We start from the raw sequence: 21,554 nt of genomic DNA, 5'->3' as shown, positions 1-21,554 counted from the left end.
GACACAATCCTATTTTGGGTTTCATAACTGCAACCGCGAACTTCCGGTCAAATTCCGCCATGGATTCCTCAACAGCGTGCATTCTATTGTCTGTATCGGTATTATCCTTTCGGTTTTCTACAAGCAAACCACGGCGGTTCCTGCCTTTTGGTTCAGTGAGGGCTTTGGGCGCGTTCTGCCAGGTTGCTCGAGGCAGATTTCATGAGTAAGTAAGTGATGATATTGTTATGTGCAATTCACTTTAAATCGTGTTAAATTTAAATGTTCCCTTATTTAACTTCCATTTAACCATTCTGAACGGCCATTCCGTTGTGGTTATATCACATCATTGCTAATAATGTATTCTTTATCTTTTCCGGTACTATGGAGTCAACAAAGTAAAAGTGAAAGATGAGCTGCAAAATGGAGCACATGCGATACGACAATGGAGTGATGTGTAAGTGTCAGCCACCTCAGTCAGGAGCACTTTCGAGACTCCATGACTTCAATGGCCTCAGGGTCGGCACGCTTACCGATTGCAATTACGCGGGGCAGGGAATGATCGCACGTGACACACAGAAAAACTCCACATGCACTTCACTACTCAAGATTAAAGATTTATTTAACTTTCCTGACAACTTATATTCTCCCTTTTTACTCCCTTATTCTCCCACTTTCTTGCAATCTATCTGACCTGTTTTCTTCGTCCCCCTCGCAACACCTCCACCACGTGTCTTCGATCGTCGACCGCTTGTCCTCGGTCGACGTCCGCTTCCTCTCCACTTCCTCGTCGTGTACCTCCTTCGCGCGCTTGATGTACGTGGTGGCGATGACGAGCACCACGTTACACTTCCTGGGTCTATGAATTGGTGACGAACTCGGGCTGGCAGGCGGTGACGGTGTAATCTTCCGGTACGTCTACCGGAATTTCACTGCGTACAGGTGATCTGTACTAAATACAGCGGGGTCCTAATGGTGAAATACATTTGGCATTAGGACCATTTTAACCAAAATGGTAATTATTGCGGTTTACCTGCTGTCCTTGACTCTTTCCTCACACTTTTCCACTGTTTCCACTATTACTTGCGTAAATTTAGCTAGCTTGCTTGCTTGATGAACCGTTTTCGCTGGTGGTCTTACGATCAGTGCTTATTAATTTCAAAGTTGAGTGAGTCATTGGGTCACTGCTCCAGACTGTCGGCCAGTGACCCGGGCCATTCGTCGTTCATCGCCAGTTTGTCGTGTCCGTTATCCTCCATTCAAAATGGCCATCTCTATCGCCACCCCCCATAGCCTCCCAACAGGCAGTTGTTTGTCCATCTGGTGGCGGGTTTTTGCAATTTTCGGTGGGGTGGATTGTTGCGTTCTACAGTAAGCTGTCCTACCTCTGCCTACTAGGGAGTTTGACATCGGAGAAAACTGCACAACACTCACGAACATTACCTGCCATTATTTTTTTACACTTTAACGGAACTAAACAAAAAACCACGATAATCTAAAAAATACTCGGAACACAGATACCAGGCACTTACTGCAAAGGCCTCAAAATCCAATATCAATCTGAGTAAGAAATTAACCAGTAATAGACCCCCATACGGTAGTAGAAAAATACACAACTTAACAGCAGCAGTGACAATGTCGCACATTTCCAGGGTCAGTTGTTTATAAACAGTTGCTACCGCGTCGTCAGCGATGCGCGCTGGCTTAACTAGGTGCTTCGCGAAAGGTCAAAGTAAACATTGATGAGTAAGCATCCTACATAGACGTTCCTACCGCGAGGAGCATTAATTCTTGTTAAAAAAAACAGACACCGACTTTCCAAGAAAAAAACTATCTGTCTCGCTTTATATGTACATACTGGAGAAAAACTATTGTGTAGAGTTTAAGTAACAAATTCATGTATAAAAGGTTTCGAATAATAAAGAATCGGGGCAGTTGTTCTGATGAGTTTATTATCCGGGGTTTGCTAGGTGCGGACGAGCACAGTTCCAACCTCAGGATAACTGATTCATCAAAGAGCTTTTTCCATACAGTAGAAATGGAATTGCACTGTCTTTCATTTCACGGAGAAAGAAAGACCACGCGAGTTGTTGCTCTACGTTGGGCGCTTCACCACGGGAGTGAAACATGGATGCGCAACGGAGTATGGGCGCTTCACTTACGTTAAGAAAATACCCGGAAACATTGTAAATTTTCCACATTGGTGTTACGATTTTATAATACGCAACTAGGAACTGAAGATACAAAGATAATGGACGTCGGAATGTCGTAGAACACATCAGAAATAACATGGGAGACATTCGGGAGACTAGCAGCGACTAGCAGCAGTGTTGCTCCACCGGGCACATGACCGTTCCGGCGGTAATGTAGTGACGGTCGCTGAAGACGCCGGCGACGACGACTCGGTGGTGGTGAGAGTAGTATCATCTGCGAAAAAATAGTACCGCAACATTTTCGTCGCATTCTAAACTTCACCGCTTCGTCCAGTTTCTTGTCGTTTAGTTGGTTCATGCCCTTGGCAACCTCGAACCGTGAATCCATGTTATCCCGGTCGGGTGGTTGATATCGATAGCGTGAGTCCGTTCCAGCGATTGTAGATTTCGAATGCTAGCAGATGCGTTTTGATGATGTCTTTGCCGTGCTCGTTGTCCAGCGGACGGAGGAAATCGATCACGTTCATGATGAGATCCCCCGGTTTAGCCAGTTTGTCCGGTATCAGCTTGTCCGGTATCAGCTTGTCCTGCTGGGGGGTGCCTCCATGGAACATCGTCTTGGTTATGATAGTTAGGATCTGAGATAGTTGTTGTTTTGTTTCTTCAAAACAAAACATTTGAACCGTCATATTAAGCGGGTTTCTTCCGAAAAAAAAAATCATAACAAATCGCTTTCAAATTCCTTTTGACAGTTCATACATTTTTTAGGTTAGCCATAGTAAAATAATAAACAACTTTACACGGCGATGCACCCGCTAGTGTGCAAACAAATTTAGTCTAGTGACCGACACTCTCGGCACTGCTCATTCAACCAATATTATGACAATCACAATCGTCATTAAAACTCCAGGGTTGCCAATCTCATGGGATACTTGATTGGCACGCTTCGGCACAGCTTTCGGCACAGGTTGAGGTGTGCAAAGTTGATTACCCCTGGGTAGGATATTTAAAATGTTTTAGAATAATAATCCATGTGCTGTGTGAGGAGGCGAGCGGAACGGTCGCATGGTTTTATTAGTCTTGGGTCTTACGTGTGATAATTTTATTAAATTAGTTTTTCGCATACGGTTTGTTCTCGAGTGATTGGAGGTTTTCGGCAAATAAAAAAACTCGTTCAATTTATTAAAGACAACGTAGCCATTTCAATGCAATATAAATCTAATAAAATAGAAAGATGGCACATTAGTGGTAAGTAGAAATAATTTTCTTAATATCTCAAGTAACAATACAAGCTGAACATTAAGAACAGAAGCTGACTATTGGTTGATTTAAGGTGTACAAAGCTGATTAACATCAGGCTGAATATATAGTTGATTAGTAGTGCATGAAGCGAATTGTATCACCATAATCCAACCTGATTCAAAGATTGAACAAGCCTTATTTAAGCTTAACACAACTCCACAAATCAGCAATGCGTTATACATATTTTAATAGCTTGATTTGTTAAATGCCGTCCGTGTCTGTGTCACTCGTTGCATGTCCGGCATTTTAGTTCTACTAAATTCACAGCCTACCTTTCTAATTACAGGCAGTGGCAGCAGTAGAGACAAGGAAAAGGCAATTTTTAGTAACAGCTCCAGGTAGAAGTGGTCTGCGAGGACGTCGAAAGTATTAAAATTTGTACTTCTGTTTTTTGACTGTTCACCACTTTATATTATACTGAATTTTCAGACCGCATTCCAAAAATATTACTCAATTATGGCACTAAAATAGCATCCAAATGACCATCAAAATAAATCGCGTGCTTGTGTCCACATTGTGTTAAGTGCACTTGAAAATGGCATTCCTCTCACCAGTTTGTTGCTTACAAATGCTGCATTGCTGTAAAACACTCTTCCGGTTGCTGTTATTCAACTTAAATTTGACGTGCTTCAAGTTATTGATCATATCTTTTACCACACATATGCCTAAATGGTCCAGTAGATATGGTTGACGTCTATGAATCAGCGACTGCCGGTTCGAATCCCGAAATGCAAAGGTAATTTTAGACTTATATTAACAATATAAATATGTTAATCCAATTAGTCAGCAACAAGTTAAAACAGTTCGATATAAATGCATAAGATATGAAGCGGTCTTCCATTATTATTTTTGGAATAAAACTAGAAGGCTGAACAAGGGTTGGAAAAGACTGTTATTTAATGCCTTAAAAAGCTTATAATGTATATTACTGTTGAGCTTTTGGCTGAATAAAATCACCAGATTTAGATGTTTAAAAGCTGGACGGTGGTCTATGTACAGCAATTATTCAATCTAAGGCTGAATTGAAATTAATTAATCAGCACTTGTTAAGCATCAAATTGTTACCTGGGTAAGCATCAAATTGTTACCTGGGTAAGCATCAAATTGTTACCTGGGATATTCTCAGTGTATGGTTAGCCATTGGTTATGTTTATCAACATAATAAAGTTAATTATTATTTTCATCTGATAACTAATCAATAAAAGAGTCTTTTGGTCTTGTTCGTTTATTTGGAAGGCTCAATCGCGTTAGTTTTACGGACCCAATAATTCGCTTTTATAACTTACTAATTTTGCTTAAATCTACGTAGTATGAATACGACTGATTACTCGCGATTTGATTCAGGAAAGAACGTTAACAATTTCGAGGAAGCATCAGGAGATGAGCATGGACATGAAATTTCGTTGTCTCATCAGTGAGTAGTCCGGATAGAATAATCGATGACAAAGATTTTTAGAAAATTATTGTTTTTTCTTAGCTACGACCAATATTAGTTGATGTTTTTCTGCAGCAGCAGTTGATCCGTACTCGTTCAGTTCTCTTGTCAAACCCAGCGTTCTGCCGGGTTATTTTAGCCTTGGCATCCCATCTTCTATTGTATTAGGTTGATTATAACATTATGTTTGATAACTACTTTTAATGATTAAAGGCAAACCAAGCCGCGGCATTTTTTTTCTTATTGTTTGAACCCTAAAGAATATTTACAGAATATAAAAGGGTTGAATTTCACTAGATTTTAAAGAATTAGAAATATGTATGTGCTTGATATAAGATTTGAAAAGGTACTTTTTTCAACAATCTCAAACCTCTGAATAACATTTACAGAGTTGGGAGGAAATGCTATACTAAATAATATCAACATGATGCTTTAGTGCGATAATTCATTAGCTAGAGAAAGTTCTGAAGAGGACAAGTTGATCGATTAATGCGACAGTACTAGTCAAACGCACCCTCTTTTTCCTAGCACACACATTAATAGATTAGGGGACTTGAGGTATTCCCTCAAATCCACAGGAAAAAGAGTGCGCGTTTGATTTACTTATACACTGTCTGTGGCTGTGGAATAGTTCTAGTGACGTTTATCGCTACCCAGAGTTGTTCCCATAGAAAAGTTTTGTTCTAACACCCTAAGCTATCATTTGGCTCAGGTTTGGAACACCCTAATCACCAGACATTGGAGGAACGAATGTGCAGAGAAGACGCAAAAAATGATTTTTAAATGGACCTACTGATTTTTTGACGCAGGACTACGTCTGTGATTTCTATATGGGTTGCACAGTAGAGTGATGCAAAATTTGAAATTTTCGCTCCACAATACTTAAACGATTCCAAATCGGATCCTGACTAACCTCTCAAAATTTGACCCCATTTGGTGAGAAACTGAGATGGCACAAACCATTTGAAGTTCGTATGGGGATTACTATGGTAAAACCAAGATTTTTGTTCATGTCTATCTAATAATTCACAATTTCGGTTTACTTCAAAAACTTTCAATTGTACTTGTAGGAAATTTTTCCAGCTACAACTTTGCTGACGACCACTTTTTGATTAAATGCAAGGATCGAAAGTTATCAATGGTTCAATGCGCTGATGTCTTATGATCATGCTCAATCAACGGCTCAGCAGGCAACATTGGTGTTTCTGGGGCGTTGAATAGGAAACAAAAATCATGGCTACTATGTCACACTGCAAAATACAGTGTTGCCTACAGAGCAGCTGCTTGATCATGTCATAAGTTTACCAATCTCTTAAATAATTGATAACTTTTTCTTGTCTCGTTTTACATAGAAACGGTCTTCAGCAAAGTTGTAGCTGTGAAAATTTTCTTTAAGAATGGGTGTTGAACTGTTTCGCAGCTCAATATGGAAAAAGACTAGAAGGAAATGAACAAAAAGTTGAGATTTCCCATAGTAATTTACATGTAAACTTCAAATGGCTTGTGCGAAGTTTGTTTCTAACCAAATGAGTTGTAACTTTGGGAGGCTAATCAAGATCCGATTTGAAACCATTTAAGCACTGTGGAGCGAAAAAGTCAAATTTTGCATCAGTCTATTGCACAGTCATCAGAGAATCATTTCTAGACGAAACATGTCGAAGTGGCATTCGCCTCCAATCTTCGGGTGTGTGCGAATAGGAAGGATGCAAGTGCGTAACATTTTGCACACTCATCGCCATATTCAGAACCACACGCCCCCAACGACCACACAAAATGCTCTCCAGAGTTGTAATCTTGTAACCAAACTTGGAAGCAGGGGTGCAAGAGATTTTGATCGATTCTCTTCATCGACTTTCTTTTTCGTTAATAACTCGACGGCAAACATAATCATTGAAACGTACGTGCGAAATAGGTTGGTGAATCCATGGTCATAAAAAAAGAAATCGATGAAGAGAATTCACTTTCGCCCCTTTGCTTATAATTCCCTTAATTCAGTCTAGAAAATCAGAAAATAAGTAAAAGTGCTAATTTATCTGAACAGGCACAGAGAAGAACCATGACGTGAAACAGAATCGTAAATACGACGAAAAAAGTGTTAAGCGTCTTATGCTAAAGGCTACTTGTTGAGAGAAGGAGTTTAACGAGAAAAACTAAAAAGGGGAGGAGCTTTAGCTGGGTGGACACTGATATTCTGCGGCCTTCCAATCTGTCGCAGACACCAGTTCAACCCCTGTCCAGCAGCAGACGGGCCGAGACTCTTGCGAGTGCCCAATCATTGAACCGAAGAATATGGGATTGTCCGGTCCAATTTGCTGATACAGCTGCCTACACGTCATCATCGTCTTCCAAAGGCTTTCAGCCTGTACTACCAAGATTTTCGAAAGGAGTTAAATTTCTGAATATTTCCCAACTAAAATTCATATCAAAAGGTTCTTTTCAGGGCAATCATAGTCATACTAAAGAGTAAAAAACAGAGAACACCCCGCACACCGTTATAATTCAGTGATCATTGACCAAACAATTAAAAAAAAAAGTAAAACATTGCCGAACTACATAAGAGACCTTCTCCAGTACAGATTTTGATTTTTAATTCCAAGACAAGGGGTAGGTCACTCCGCACACCAATCTTGGGTCATCTTTTTTGTCAGTGTGTCACAAGTGTTCCGCAGGTGTGCCGATTGCGCCGGTCATAGAGCAAGCTGCGATTGTTTGTAAAATACCCAACCCGGCAACCCGGTATTTCTGACACCTTGAATGTTTTGGTTTGAAATCGCAAGGATAAATCGAATTGATGATGACGTGGGAAGTGGCTGGTGTGCAAAGTTTTGATGTTTTGTTTTCATAGAATAATAAAAGTCCTGTGTTTTAGGGTTTTATATTGCCCTCAAAGGCAGACCAGAAATCTAGCCTTTCGTGATATGAAAAGCAACGGTCTATCAGCGGCCGGAAAGAGTGGGAACCGGTGGGGAACATTGTTGGAGACCGACTTTAGAGGATGATGAATAGACTTCTGTAGTTTGTTTTGTGTAAATTGCAGCATTATTTGACTTAAGGGTACTAATGGGGTCTGATTAACTGCCTCTTTCTCTTGAGCCCACTCTAGAACCTACATTTCGTATTTAGATCTATAAGTCTGAGTTCCTCTGGTATATTCAATGAGAGGATGTTCCTGAATATACAGTCAAACAACACGTAATGCTGTGAACACTTTCAATGACAGTTGTTCAGTAGTGCTCTCATTTTATTTACAAGCTGTGCCGAATCTAATTTCGGCACAATGTGCTGAGTGACTTACCCCTTGTTCCAAGATTATAACTTTTCTACAGCAATTTATAAGTTTGTACATATTTTTAACATCGTCTAGTAGTTTGTCAAAACTGAATTACTGGCCGTAATTGTGTGATTTTCTCGCAAAAATATTGATGCAACAAAATATTAAAACCGCTCTGGTTAAAAAATGGGTTTGTTTAGACGGGACAGGCCTATTTGAATAGCAGTAATAATCGGCACACAGCGAGCACGTTCGTATCACCTTTAACATCTCTCTTCTGTCATTCTCCTTCTTTACCTGCACTTCTCAAGTAAAAAACTGATTATCATTTTTCTCCTATACCTTAACCAAGATACTACACCACTTGTGTTTTTGTTTCCATTTTCGAAGCCATTTGAAAGCCCATATTGTCTTTTATTGAAATCTCATTTGTTTTTATTTTTCTACACAATTATGCAACAATGATTGTTTGAAAACATACAAATTCGATGGCGCCTCCACGCAGTTCGCTACTTACTGATGGTTTGAAGCAGCACATATCAGTAAACCTTGAATCAATTACTGATTTGAAGCTGGTTTCACGCGCCCAAAGAGCGCATCTAACTTACTCTAACTAATACAGTTTAAATCTAACTTTAATCGCTACAGTATGCTCACAGAAGTTTCAAATGCAACTACCAAAGCAAATGCTGTCTATATTTACATCCTCTAAATGGAAAAATTGATTTTTGGTAGTTGCTTCAAAAATTTAGACACATTATTATTGATGAAAAAACTTTGACTACAGATAGCAACGATTGACGTTTGGTTTCAGCTCGTAGTAGGCCAACAACAACCAATCGAAACCAATTGCACTGACATAAAGAAATGAACAACTCCGCTGATTGCTGCTCAGCTTGCTGCGATCGGTGAGCGGTGTTTAACGATTGAAACCATGCAATCTCCGTGGAACAAATCCGGCATGGGTCAGCACGTTGTAGATGTCAGCTCGGGAGATTTTTTCCGCATGTCGTTCCCGAACCAGTTCCTCTCCGGGGCCAATCCAACTGAACCGGGCCAGCGCATTGGCCACCCGTGGCGTCCGATAGAAAGGGTTGCGAAGGTAGTCCGGCAGCAGGGCTTCCTGGGCATCGTTCTCCAGTACGGCAGGGTGGGCGTAGCGAGAGATGCCCAGCGCGAGTAGGATGGATTGCAGCAGGCAGAACAGTTTCAGCCACCTGGAAGGCAGGAAAAAAGTTCAATCAATACAATGTATCAATCTCGTGTGATAAAATTCAATGACGAAAAGCGCCTCCGGGCACATCAACTCCCCGTGAAATCGACTTCACACACGCGTCAATGCGTAACAAATGGCAATCGTAAATAATATATAATTAGTTGTAAACAACCTATAATTGATTAGAAAAATTATAATCGATAAATGGTATTATTTATGTTACACTTATGCTCGTGTCTGCAATTTTCCTCAATTAATCATATTAATCTGCAGGCCTCATGCTCGGGCGTCGGTGGATAGGCTTTACCGTCCGTCGTCTACTAAAGCGCTTTTTCTCTTTCTTACATCTCGTTTTGGAGCCTGCTTTGTGGTTTGCTTCCTCATCCCGGCAGCATCGCAACGCAACGCAACGGTCGGCAAGCTCTCTCTAGCAACCACAACTCGGCGCTACTGGCGGTCATCGCCTACTGAGGCTGCTACCCAGCTTCATAAAAGTAGTGTTAGACCTGAGTGCCAGCATCTCCGATTGTGGGTTTTAATTCTATGGATTATTTTTTGAGCACCAATCGATAGATCAGTTGCTGCAGTAAACTATTATTGCAGTGAATCACATCATTTAAGCAGTTTAAAACTGCGCTTCATACCACTTGAACTTTACCACGGAGAAATTTTAATGAGATTAAAATAATAATAAGCATTTCATTAAATATATATGTAATTAAAAATTTATCCAATAATACATGGATACTGCATTCGATAGTTAATATTAATTTTAATTTATATCATTTTTTGTTTCTGTTAGACAATAATCCTTTTACACCACTATTTAAAAAAAAAAACAAGAATTGGTTTTCTTAACAAAGATAATACCTACGACGTGAAGGTTCAATTCGCGATCCAATCGGTGAATCTCTTTTCGTATAGAAGGAAATTTTCCCATTATTGTGTGTTCTGTATTGTCCTTTGTCTAGTGTTCAATGTTTAGCTAATGAAGACATTTTCACCTGATTTTAAATTTAGGCACCATTTTGGTTTATCGGTGTATAACCTTTCTCAGTGGTTACGCCTTGAGTCTTTCAGCTCCAAAATCGATAAAGGATTGAAGAGCTACTACTGTAAAAATTCCCATTGCCGAAATTTAGCAAAAAATATCAACACCGCTTTGGTCAACCGAAAATTTAGATTTTTTCAATCCAAATTCAAATCAAGATTTTCTGTGCTACATTATTTGTGTACCGCGCCTTAATGGTATATTTTGCAAGACTTGCCCCCTACTGCTTGATATTGAAGTAACTGTATTGAAAACTATTGCAATACGTTGAATTTAATATCAAACTGCACCTGTCTGGAATGGAAACATTAGAAGACTTTAGTGCAGCGTTTCTCAATGTAAGGATCACAACCCACCGATATTTTGGAATTTTTAGGACATTTATGCTATTTCCAGGCCCTTTAGAAATTTAGGAACATCTTAGCCATTTCACTGTTTGGGCTAATGTTGGTGATTTTAGGACTATTTTGACTATTTCAAGATTCTAGTGAGCGTTGCCGTTTTATTATTATAAAAGTTGTAAGGCCGTTCAAATCAATCCTATCCACCATGACTTAAATCTATTAGTATCTTCTATACAATTCCACATACAGATAAAAAAAAATTTGAACTTGGCTCACTAGTCTAACTGCGACACTTCTACGCGTACTATGCACATACTAGACGAACCAAGACTTACCCCAACCCGGTTCACAGCAGATCGCTTTGAGCTAAATTTAGCACCTTTATCGCCTGACGGCTTCCGTTAGGTCCATCTACATGAAACCTAGCAGCGCTCTGTCGGCTTCAGTTCGAATCTCACTCAGACGATGCGTCGTCGTCGTCGTCGATGTCCATCGCTGGCGCAGATCTTGTTTCTGGCACCAGAGAGCGTATCAATTACAAAACTTCTGTGCATAAATAATAATGACTAATGGGCCGGAAAATTATAGGCTATGCAGATTGGTTCAGTCTTCCCAACTGGCAGCCATATATGATGTTTTGATTGGTTTAATGACGATCTAATGGGAAATCTATTACTGCCATAAATCAAATATTTTGAAAGGAAAAGATGCAGTTTCGATGTACGAGTTGGCTGGCACTGTGTTTCTCTTGATTGGAGCCCAATTTGAAACAATTTCAGCCAAGTATGGATTACAAAAAAATAGATTTCAGATAATCACCGTTCTAGTCAATGACGATTGACTGCCAGCCAGTGTCCGCCTCTCGCCAATCCACGCCAATCCCAAATTGACCATAATCCGTGCAAATTTGCCAACCTAATTGCATCCCTGTTCGTTAGTTCGCTTTAGTAGATTGGTAGGTACCTACAACATACACCACGCCGTCTTCGCCTTCTTCTTCGGTTGCGGTAGTTCCACCAATAGCCTGCAATTACCGACTAAGTGATCCACTTAGTTCAGCGCTCTCTTTGGGATCGGTTACCGACTTGGCGTACTTGGCTACTTCATTATTTTGTTTCACGATGACTATGATCGGAAGATCGGTCGGGCACACTCAACGAACCGAGCGTGAGCGAGCGTCGAGGGTTGGATAGTAAAATTTATGTTGTACTTGAAGTAGGCGACGACCCGGTATTGGCGCATTCGGCTCATCATCACTTCCGACCTCAGTGTGGAGAATTTGAATTGCGTAGTAACGTCATGGACGGACAATTGGCAGTGAAGAAATGTGCGGGTGAGTATCGTGATCGTATGGAGTTCGAAAGAAATCGAAAATTTTGGTCTGCTGGTACGTGAACAAATTGAAAGCGACAAAGCAGTATCTTGATCTCAATGAATCATCAACATCAACATCATTTGGAAAGATGCACCTTGAAACATACAGATTAATGCAACATTTTAGGAAAACTAAAAATCATATAGGTATAAGGGCGATCTACTCATTTGTAAGCATACTCAAACCCTTAGCATGCGAACGCAACCACCATTACATCTTTTCTGTATAGTAATTAAAACGCACGATTTCAATTAGGTGATTCCATCTAAACAAATGAATTCCGTTTTCCTCAGCCGGATGATCATCGCCTACTTGATACAACCGATGGTTTTGCGCGCCACTATAAACATAAACAAGACTCTCGTGCATGCCTTTACTAAATCTACTAGTTATGCCTGCATGGCTTAAGTGGAACTTAAAAATTACCGCATTTCTGCCCGTTAATGCCCGACACGTTTTTAAGTTTTTTTTTCATTATCTTTTTGAAAGTTACCGCACAGCAATGCAACCCCCATCTTCAGCCGTCAGGCGTTTCTCGGCAACATAAAGCTAATGACCATTTTCGCTCCTAGTTTATAAAATATCCAAAGAACGAATCGATCGCAGCTGCAAAAAGTTCAAAAGACTTCTCCGATGTTTAAGGTCAACTTGTTGGGTAAACAAAAGCGCGTCGCCCGTACCTACGTTTGTGGCACGCGACCCGAGATCCAAGTAAACAACGACAAGTGGCGCTTCATACGGTGGGGGGGGGGGGGGGGGGATAGAGGCGAAGCGAACCTATGGGGGCTATGATCGCAGCGTGCGTAGTGATTTTTTTATGCGTGTTCGGGTGTCTGTTGTTGATTGTTGATATCTATGCTGGATATTAATTTTCTACATTGAACGGAGATCCAAAGTTGTGGTTCTTCAGAGAAGCTTGTCCAGAACATTCTTTATTTTTTCCTTCCGATTTTGACAATGCTTTTGACGGACTTGACGGAAAAATTGATGCAAATTTAGGTGCTCTGAGACTGACATAACGAGCGTCAATTTTGACGTAAAATTGAGTCATAATAGACGCGAAATTCAGCTCAATCACACTAACTTTCGAACTATTCAGTCTCGGAGCACTTAGTTTTACGTGACATGTTTGTTTACGTGTCATCTTTTATGTCAAAGCTGGATTCCATCACGTGTAAGATTAGGTATTTCTAAGTGTGTATTACGTGAAATAGCCGTTCTTGTTTTCGATTTTTTGAAAATATTTCAGTCTTAACAAAAATCAGGACCATGGATTTAGAGAAAAGGAATCAAATTGCAAACTAAGCTAAATATTCATGATCCCGGGTACACACAAAACAAAATCTAATTTATGGATCTATACTCCAATATTTCATATAAAATACAACCTATATTAAGTTGCATAGAATATCTTAATACCGTAATTCCATAGAAAAAGAGTTAGAGTGGATCTTAGAATTTCGAAACAATTAGAAATTTTGTTGTTTATCAAAAAATATTGGACCCGCATTAGGGTGGCCCTTTTCGTCTCATAGACACTGAAGAAGTTTGCAAGTACTTATAGGTTTTTTTTTAAAGTGATAGTGAAAGTGAATAGTACAAGTTAATACTGTTTGTGAATTGTGAAAGTGAATAATAAAAGATAATAGTGAACGTGATACAATAATAGGTAAAAGGCACTATAACATGTTATATTTCTCACGTAACATTTGAAAAGGGCCTATGTCTAAAATTTAAACAAACCAGAAAATGAATTGAATTTTTTTTTTCTTGATTTGTTTTCCGTCGATCTTGTTTTCCGTGCTGAGCACCAATGCTACCGACGCCAGGGAGGCAGCTCCCACACCTGGACCCTACCTATCGACCCATCAACTAGGGGCTGTTAATAAACTATGTAGACAGTTTTTTTTTTAATAAACGCATGGGGAGGGGGGTCAAGAATACCAAAAAACTGTCTACGTAGTTGAACAGCCCCTAATGAACCAGGGACCAACGACTTTACTTCCCTTCCGAAGGAAGGCGTGATCAGAGATGTTATGCCTCAGAACATCCCGGCAACGCCGACTGGGATTGAACCCAGGCCTGCTGGGGAATTGAAATTGTTTCGCCGCTATTTCAATTCATATAGCGTAAATTATGACTTCGGCACCCATTGACTGTTTTCGGCAACCGAAATTGAAACGTTTATTTCAATGTATTCGCTGAATGTATTCAACCGATTCCTTACCCTTTCAGCTTCAATCTTATTACATTTTTACGACTGAGCAATCCTGTCATGCCATATTTTTCTTTAAATGAAACATACACACTACAAAATACGGCTGATTTCGAGTTGCCGATAAAAGAACAGTTGGTTAACACGCAGTTCAAATGGAAAGGGTGCCGTAGAAAAAGAGACTGCCGACAATAGTCACACTCACCTCAGAAGTTTGGAGCGTTGTAAAAACGTGTTCAACCCGTTTTGATCAATTCTGTCGATTGGGATTGATAGAACATCAAGCAGCAGATAAATGTCAATAATCAAACCCGTCATATATATGTCTGACGCCGAGAAATTGCTAATAGAAGTCCGGACGCTGCTTAGATTGACGAGAATACGTCAATTCCCCTATAAGGAAATTCAAGAATTTTAGGCATGTTGTAGCATCCATATGAAAGCATCCATAAATCGATGTACAAGATAATCTCTTAACTTAACTACATTTCATTTAATACTTGAAACGTGCAAAACCCAGAAACAACAGAATCACGTTGTCATTTGCCTTACTCGAATTACTCGTACTTTCCCACAGTCCAGAAATCCCTTGCGCATCATAATTTCATTAGAAGTGCAACCACTTAAAATTAATGTACCGCAAAACTCTTCTGTCTCGAAACATGGTCGATAACCCATGTCATCGTCACCATGCAGCAAAGGCAAAAGTTTATTCTCATAATCTATTGGTACTCAAGCTTCGGCGAAACGTTCCCACTACGCAAGTGGCTATCGATAGCCTACCCGAGCAAAGTCGGTTAACAAAATGAAAGCAAATCGATATTAAGGTGTGCAGTTCCTATCATAATGAAAACTCATTTTGATTTCAAATGTTGCGACATAAGTCTGATATCATATTGTGCTTTCATTATGCGGTCAAGACGTTTTAAATGAAAGCAACTTAACTTGAAGTTCTGCTGTTTACGTCTTGTTTAAAATTTAATTGAAATTCATCTGTCGTTAAACTAATGATTATCGTTTATCTGATTTGTTTAACACATTTTAGGTCATTCGTGACTTGCCCACGGTGAGATTGGAGCCTAAGTCTTTCAGCTTGAGAAACATGAATGGTAACCATTTACTCTAGGCCCGTATTCAGTTAAACATTATGAATGCAAAATCAGTAATCAAATTGATTTCATTGAAAGCAGGATTAGTTTTCCGTTTGCTTCAACAGTGTAAAATTTTGCTCTCATTTTTGCTGTGTTAAACATTATGAATGCAAAATCAGTAATCAAATTGATTTCATTGAAAGCAGGATTAGTTTTCCGTTTGCTTCAACAGTGTAAAATTTTGCTCTCATTTTTGCTGTGTCAACCAAAATGAGATCAACTGGAGTATTCAAAATAAGTTACATCATAACAGCAAATTTTGATTTCAATTTGATGTTCAGCTTTGCTCGGGTAGCTTACACCTCAATACAGAACCGTTCTTGAGTACTGTACGCTACAGGTATATAACTAAACAGTAAATAAGCCAAGTAGCTCCAAATATCTCCCTCCATTATTATAATGTAATCCTAAAAACTTTCTTGTCCAAACTAAGGAAAAATAAACATTATTTATTCAACCTAACAACTTTGTACAATGTATATTGTTCAAAATAACAATAGTAACTGTATCTCAGTACCCAACATTTGAAATGTGGCGTAATTCGTTTTCAAAAATATATGAAAATCGATAATAATTTAATTCCACCGATTAATAAGCCTTTCTGTCACGGAGGCAACAATCATGAATTTCGGCGGAACTCTCATCAACGTGATGAATATAGTGGGTGAAGATGACTGCAACAGTATTCAGCACTACGATGATAGTGTGAAGGAGTAAGCTGTTTTGTTCTGTTGTTCGTCCGTTAGTTTTACCGCTGTCAGTATACCCAAAAGTGTCAGATTGTCCAAAAATGTCAAAATCATGTGAGCTGTGGTGCATCTATATCTGGTTGACAGGGATAGGGTCCCCCTGCGTTCTGTGAATCTTTACATGGTTAGGCCCTTTTTGTTAAGCCGCTGTGCTTGTCATCAGAAATGGTAGGCCCTTTGCTAAGCCTTTTTATAACGTCAAATAAATTCAAAACAAATCATCTGAACTGCATCAAGCAGTACGTTTCATCCTCTATCTCTCACCCAGCCGGGGGCGTTGGACAAGTAGAACTGCGAATAATTTGTCAAACTCATGCTCCGTAGTGGTGCCCTCTATGCTGTGAAGAGTAGTACTTCAAAAAGGGTAACTTTTGAGGCAAGACAGGGTGTCCTCAACAAGTTAAGGGAACAGGATGCACTAGATATAAACCAAAATATCACATAGACGCCCTTATTCACTGTGAAATTAACCCTACTACAAACTCAATTATGATATGGAAACAATTCTGACACTACTGTTAACGATCACTTATGGCCTAGAAAATCTATTATATGTTAATTAATCATTCAATTAATAAAAAAGAATTCTAAGCATATCCATAATAATTCCAATAGAATCTAATTCTGAATATAACTGAAAAAACGTTGCCGAATTTCAAACTGAAGATAGTTTTAAGAAAATTTATACGAGAATGCATAAGGATTTTGAAGGAATTGAAAGAGATTTCCGCAAGGGGTAAGTCACTCAGCACATTGTGCCGAAATTAGATTTGGCACAGCTTGGGCGCATCCATCGGCTCACCTTCGGAACACCTTCGGCACAATCTCGTAGGCATTGGATTGTTGTAAATAAAATGGGAGCACTACTTGACAACTGTTATTGAAGCTGTTCACAACATTACGTGTTGTTTGACTGTATATTCAGGAACATCTTCTAATTGAATATACCAGAGGAACTCAGACCAGCAATTCACTTATAGCTCTAAATACTAAAGGTAGGTTCTAGAGCTAGAGTGGGCTCAACAGAAAGAGGCAGTTAATCAGACCCATATTAATACCCTTAATCCAAATAATGCTGCAACTCACACAAAATAAGCAGAGGAAATATATAAAGAAAGTGGAAGTGAAATTTCCGATGGAGAAAGTGATGAGGAGTGAAAAGAATTGCTGTAGAAGAAGAAAGAAAATGTGTAACAACAACAAGGAAAATGAGTAGGACTAGGTAAAAATAATTAAAAAGCGTTTGAGAATGCAAAAAAAAAACAAGAAGCTCCAGAAAATTGGAACATAAGTAAAGCAACAATTCATCGTCATCAAAGGTAATAACACTGGTACAGGTAAATTAACTGAACTCTAAATAACCCTTTTTTGAATACATTTCATTAATCAAACATTATTATATGCTGGGTTTGGGGGGGAGGGGGCAGCCTAAGGGTTTCAAAGGATTTGTAGACTGGACAAGGGTTCGTGGATTTGCCAGTCCCTTGTCACGTGTTGATAGATGTACATCTTGTCGTTTGTCTTCCAAAGGTATTCAATGAAGTTGATTCACCCTGCTGCAACAAACCATCAGGCAGAACTTTACAACCACTGAAGTATCTGCAGTCATAGGTAATCCTTGCACTGATGGTGGGTTCTATTCACATCACATCACATCACATAATGCTGCAACTCACACAAAACAAACTACCAAAGTCTATTCATCATCCTCTAAAGTCTAAAGTCTAAAAAAAGGATAAGAATTTCGAGTTTGATGAATTATTCAAGATATTTCACTAAGAATCTTGAGATAACGGACATAGAATATTCTTAAATAATAAAAAAAAATATTTAAAGATATATGTTTTACATGTTAATACGCCGTCATACGCAAAACTGTCCCATTTTCTATTCAATCCTTATGCACCCTGGGACTCTTATGCGTATTACGGCAGCGTACATATTTAAATTTCAAATACCTAATGTGAAAACTGTATTTTAGGTTCAAATCATATTCCCGTTTAATTTGCCGGTTTTTCTCGATTGTGAACGATTCCCGGTTATTTCTCAGTTTTCCCGGTTCAGTGGCCATCCTGCATTACTTATAATAAAAAAACTAGTTGCAGTTAAAGCTGTTCCCGACAACCTACAAGTTCTAACGGAACGTTACAAGAAAAAAATCTGTTCAACAGAAGATCTGAATTAAATTCCTAGGTGATTCACAAGCGATTTTATGGGAATCTTTCGAAGATTGAATAGCAGGTGAATTTTAAGGAGGATTTAAATAGAATTCTTATGAGTATTCCAATTTTATTAGGATCATGCTTGCCATACACAGTTTTGGTCACGAACTGCTCATTTGCTAATAATTTTTCACAGAGCTAACGAAACATAGTTCTTTTTAAAGCAGTAGATAGAACAGAGTTTAAGCTATTTACAGATACATAAAACACAGTTGATTTTAATTCTAGTAATAAACTGTATTTGTTTTTGCGTTGTAAAAATGAAGTGAGAAATGCTCGCTGCACATCTCGGTCTTTAAGAGTAAAAATTCATTGGTGTTGATGCAAATGTTAAGATTAATCTACTTTTTGCATATCTATAGTAAGCTATTATCCTAATCTATCAATTACTTTAAAAAAAAACCAATTTCAACAACTGAGTAAAAAGTAAAAAGTTGGTGCGGGTTTGGGCACCCATTGACTGTTTTCGGCAATCAAAATTTAAACGTTTTTTCAACTGAATTTTCCCATCAACACACTTCGCTCCGATTCCTTAGTCTATTTTTTTTACGACTGAGCAATCTTGCTACGCCATAATTTTCTCATCATAAAATATACGCTCTACAAAATGCAGATTATTTCGAGTTGGCGGTAATAGAACAGCTGGTTAACATGCAGTTCAAATGGAAAGGTTGCCGAAGAAAAAACTGACTGCTGACAATAGTCATACTCACCTGAGAAGTTAGTAACGTTGTAAAAATGTTTTCAAACAGTAAACAAACAAACACGTCATATGTATGTGTGACGCTGATAAAATGCTAATAGAAGCACGAGAATGCGTTAATTTCCTTATAAGCAGAATTTAAAGGGCGTTTTCTGCGGATAATTTCAAAGAAATGCTGAGAAAGATTAAAAAATAACGCCAATGCAAGGGAAAATCAACTCTGCACACTGTACCGAAACACAGCATGATACACTGTTAGACACATTAAGGCACACTTTGACAAGTAGGATACAGGCAATATAATATAAAACGGCATCACTGTTGAGTGTTGATGTTTTGGCAATGATTGCTAAGGTTCAATACTTTGTTTACTCCCAAATGAAGCTAGTGTCATTCATAAAACTGGTGATACATGGAATCAATCAAGAATTAAAAAAAAAAAACAACGGATACCCACCGGGTGTTGAAAATCGATCGAAAAATTATGTAAGTATTGTCTGAACCATGAATCTCTTCAAACCTAGCAAAACTAAGTCCTCTTCCGAATCACAGCAAAAATCCCAGCGGACAGCTTCTATTCGGGCCTGACTTCAGTCGAGTTCATCTACACCATGACCGGTCCAGAGCGTCGTGTCGATACGGCAGTACCTCAAGTACCTTAAAACGGGGTATCTTTGATAATGCGGGTAACTTTGATAGAAGAATATAATGATTAAATTTACTCTCTGCACTATTTCCGAATTGGATACATTGGACCTCTTAGGGTATTACCTTTGATATACTATGGAGCTTTTATATAGTATCCGTTACATATTTTCCAAATATCTTAAAAAAAATCTTGTTTTTCGCCTGACTTAAAAGGTACTCAAATAATCACTTATTAAAGGGCGAACACGAAATTATTGCGACACCGAAAATGTCATGCCAATTTTCTTAAAATGTTTAGAATCAAACAAAAATTTTAGGGTAGTTTTATACATATATTTAGTTCAAAAATCAAAAGAAAAGTTAATCGATGGAGCCTTGAGTGTAAAATTGAACGCATTTTCGCTTGATGCCCTCCATCAAAGTCTTTACAGTGTCATCCGGTACCAGTTTGTCAGTTTTTTTTTCCATTTTCTTAACATGTCCTTCTCGTCTTTGACTGTCTTCTTGCTCTTCCGAAGTTCCCGCTTCATTATTGCCCAGTACTGCTCCACCGGGCGCAGCTCCGGAAAGTTTGGTGGATTCATGTCCTTTGGAACAAAATGGACAGAATTGGCCTCATACCGCTCCAGGACACTTTTAGAATAGTGGCATGATGCCAAATCTGGCCAAAATAGCGGAGCTTCGTCGTGCTGCTGCAAGAACGGCAAAAGGCGCTTCTCGAAGCACTCAGATTTGTAGATCTCGCCATTTACTGTGCCCTTTGTCACGAAAGGCTCACTCCTCAGTCCGCAAGAGCAGATGGCCTGCCAAATGAGATATTTGGAGGCGAACTTCGACATTTTCTTCTTCTTAAATTTGTCGTCCACATCGAACTTGCTCTTACCGGTGAAAAACTCCAACCCCGGAATTTGCTTAAAATCGGCTTTTATATACGTTTCGTCGTCCATCACACAGCAGCCATATTTTGTCAGCATCTTCTCATAAAGCTTCCGTGCCCGAGTTTTAGCCGTCGATTGTTGCCGCTCATCGCGGATTGGGAAGTTCTGTACCTTGTATGTATTTAATCCAGCTCTCTTCCTTGCATTCTGGACGTAGCTCTGCGACATGCCGATCTTTTTAGCCAAATCACGGCTTGAGACGCTGGGATTTGCTTTAATCATCCGCTTCACCTTTCCCTCCGTCTTTTTGTTCTCCGGTCCCGGTTTTCTTCCAGCTCCTTTGCCGTGGTCCAACGTCAACCACTCCTGGAACCGCTTCAACACTCTGGAGACGGTTGAATGGTGAATGTTCAACATTTTTCCCAACTGCCGGTGCGACAGGTCAGGAAATTCCAGGTGTTTGGAAAGAATTTGTTCTCTCAACTCGCGTTGGTTCACCTCCATTTTCGTTGAATCGAAAAACACGACTTCGTGTTTGACAGCATGTACACAATACACATCAATGAGAAAGTGTGCAAAATTTGGTGGATTTTTACCCAATGGTAAAAAAAGTTATGTCCTGTTGAATGTGTCGCAATAATTTCGTGTTCGCCCTTTAAATGTATTTCCGATGTTGTTTTCTTTTTGCTTATGTTGCTTCTGATTATATACTCATTAAAAGTTTCATATTTCTTGAACTAAATTATTTGAGATTGACGCATGTTTTTCTACATTCATTGAGTATTATCAAAGTAACCCCAAAACAAATTAAAAAAAAAAATATTTGAAAAACAATAATTGTTCTTTAACTTATCATGCGATG

The 21,554-nt window shown here is 39.1% G+C and overlaps 1 protein-coding gene across 1 annotated transcript in view; it reads right to left on the bottom strand.

The window, feature by feature from the left end:
- Nucleotides 1-9,020: 9,020 nt before the first annotated feature.
- The window catches only part of LOC135699438 (uncharacterized), a 48,492-nt gene continuing 35,958 nt past the window's right edge, over nt 9,021-21,554 (bottom strand). Inside the window, exon 2 of the mRNA XM_065219702.1 lies at nt 9,021-9,357. Coding sequence (XP_065075774.1) covers nt 9,060-9,357 — 298 coding nt within the window. The 3' untranslated portion in view covers nt 9,021-9,059. The remainder of the gene's footprint in view (nt 9,358-21,554) is intronic.

This window comes from Ochlerotatus camptorhynchus, unplaced genomic scaffold (assembly GCF_037179485.1).
Source record: "Ochlerotatus camptorhynchus isolate MF236.1 unplaced genomic scaffold, CSIRO-AGI_Acam_v1.1 ptg000108l, whole genome shotgun sequence".
NCBI classification, from domain to species: domain Eukaryota; kingdom Metazoa; phylum Arthropoda; class Insecta; order Diptera; family Culicidae; genus Ochlerotatus; species Ochlerotatus camptorhynchus.
Note: the sequence above shows the minus strand (reverse complement) of the source record. Positions and strands in the feature narration are given on the sequence as shown.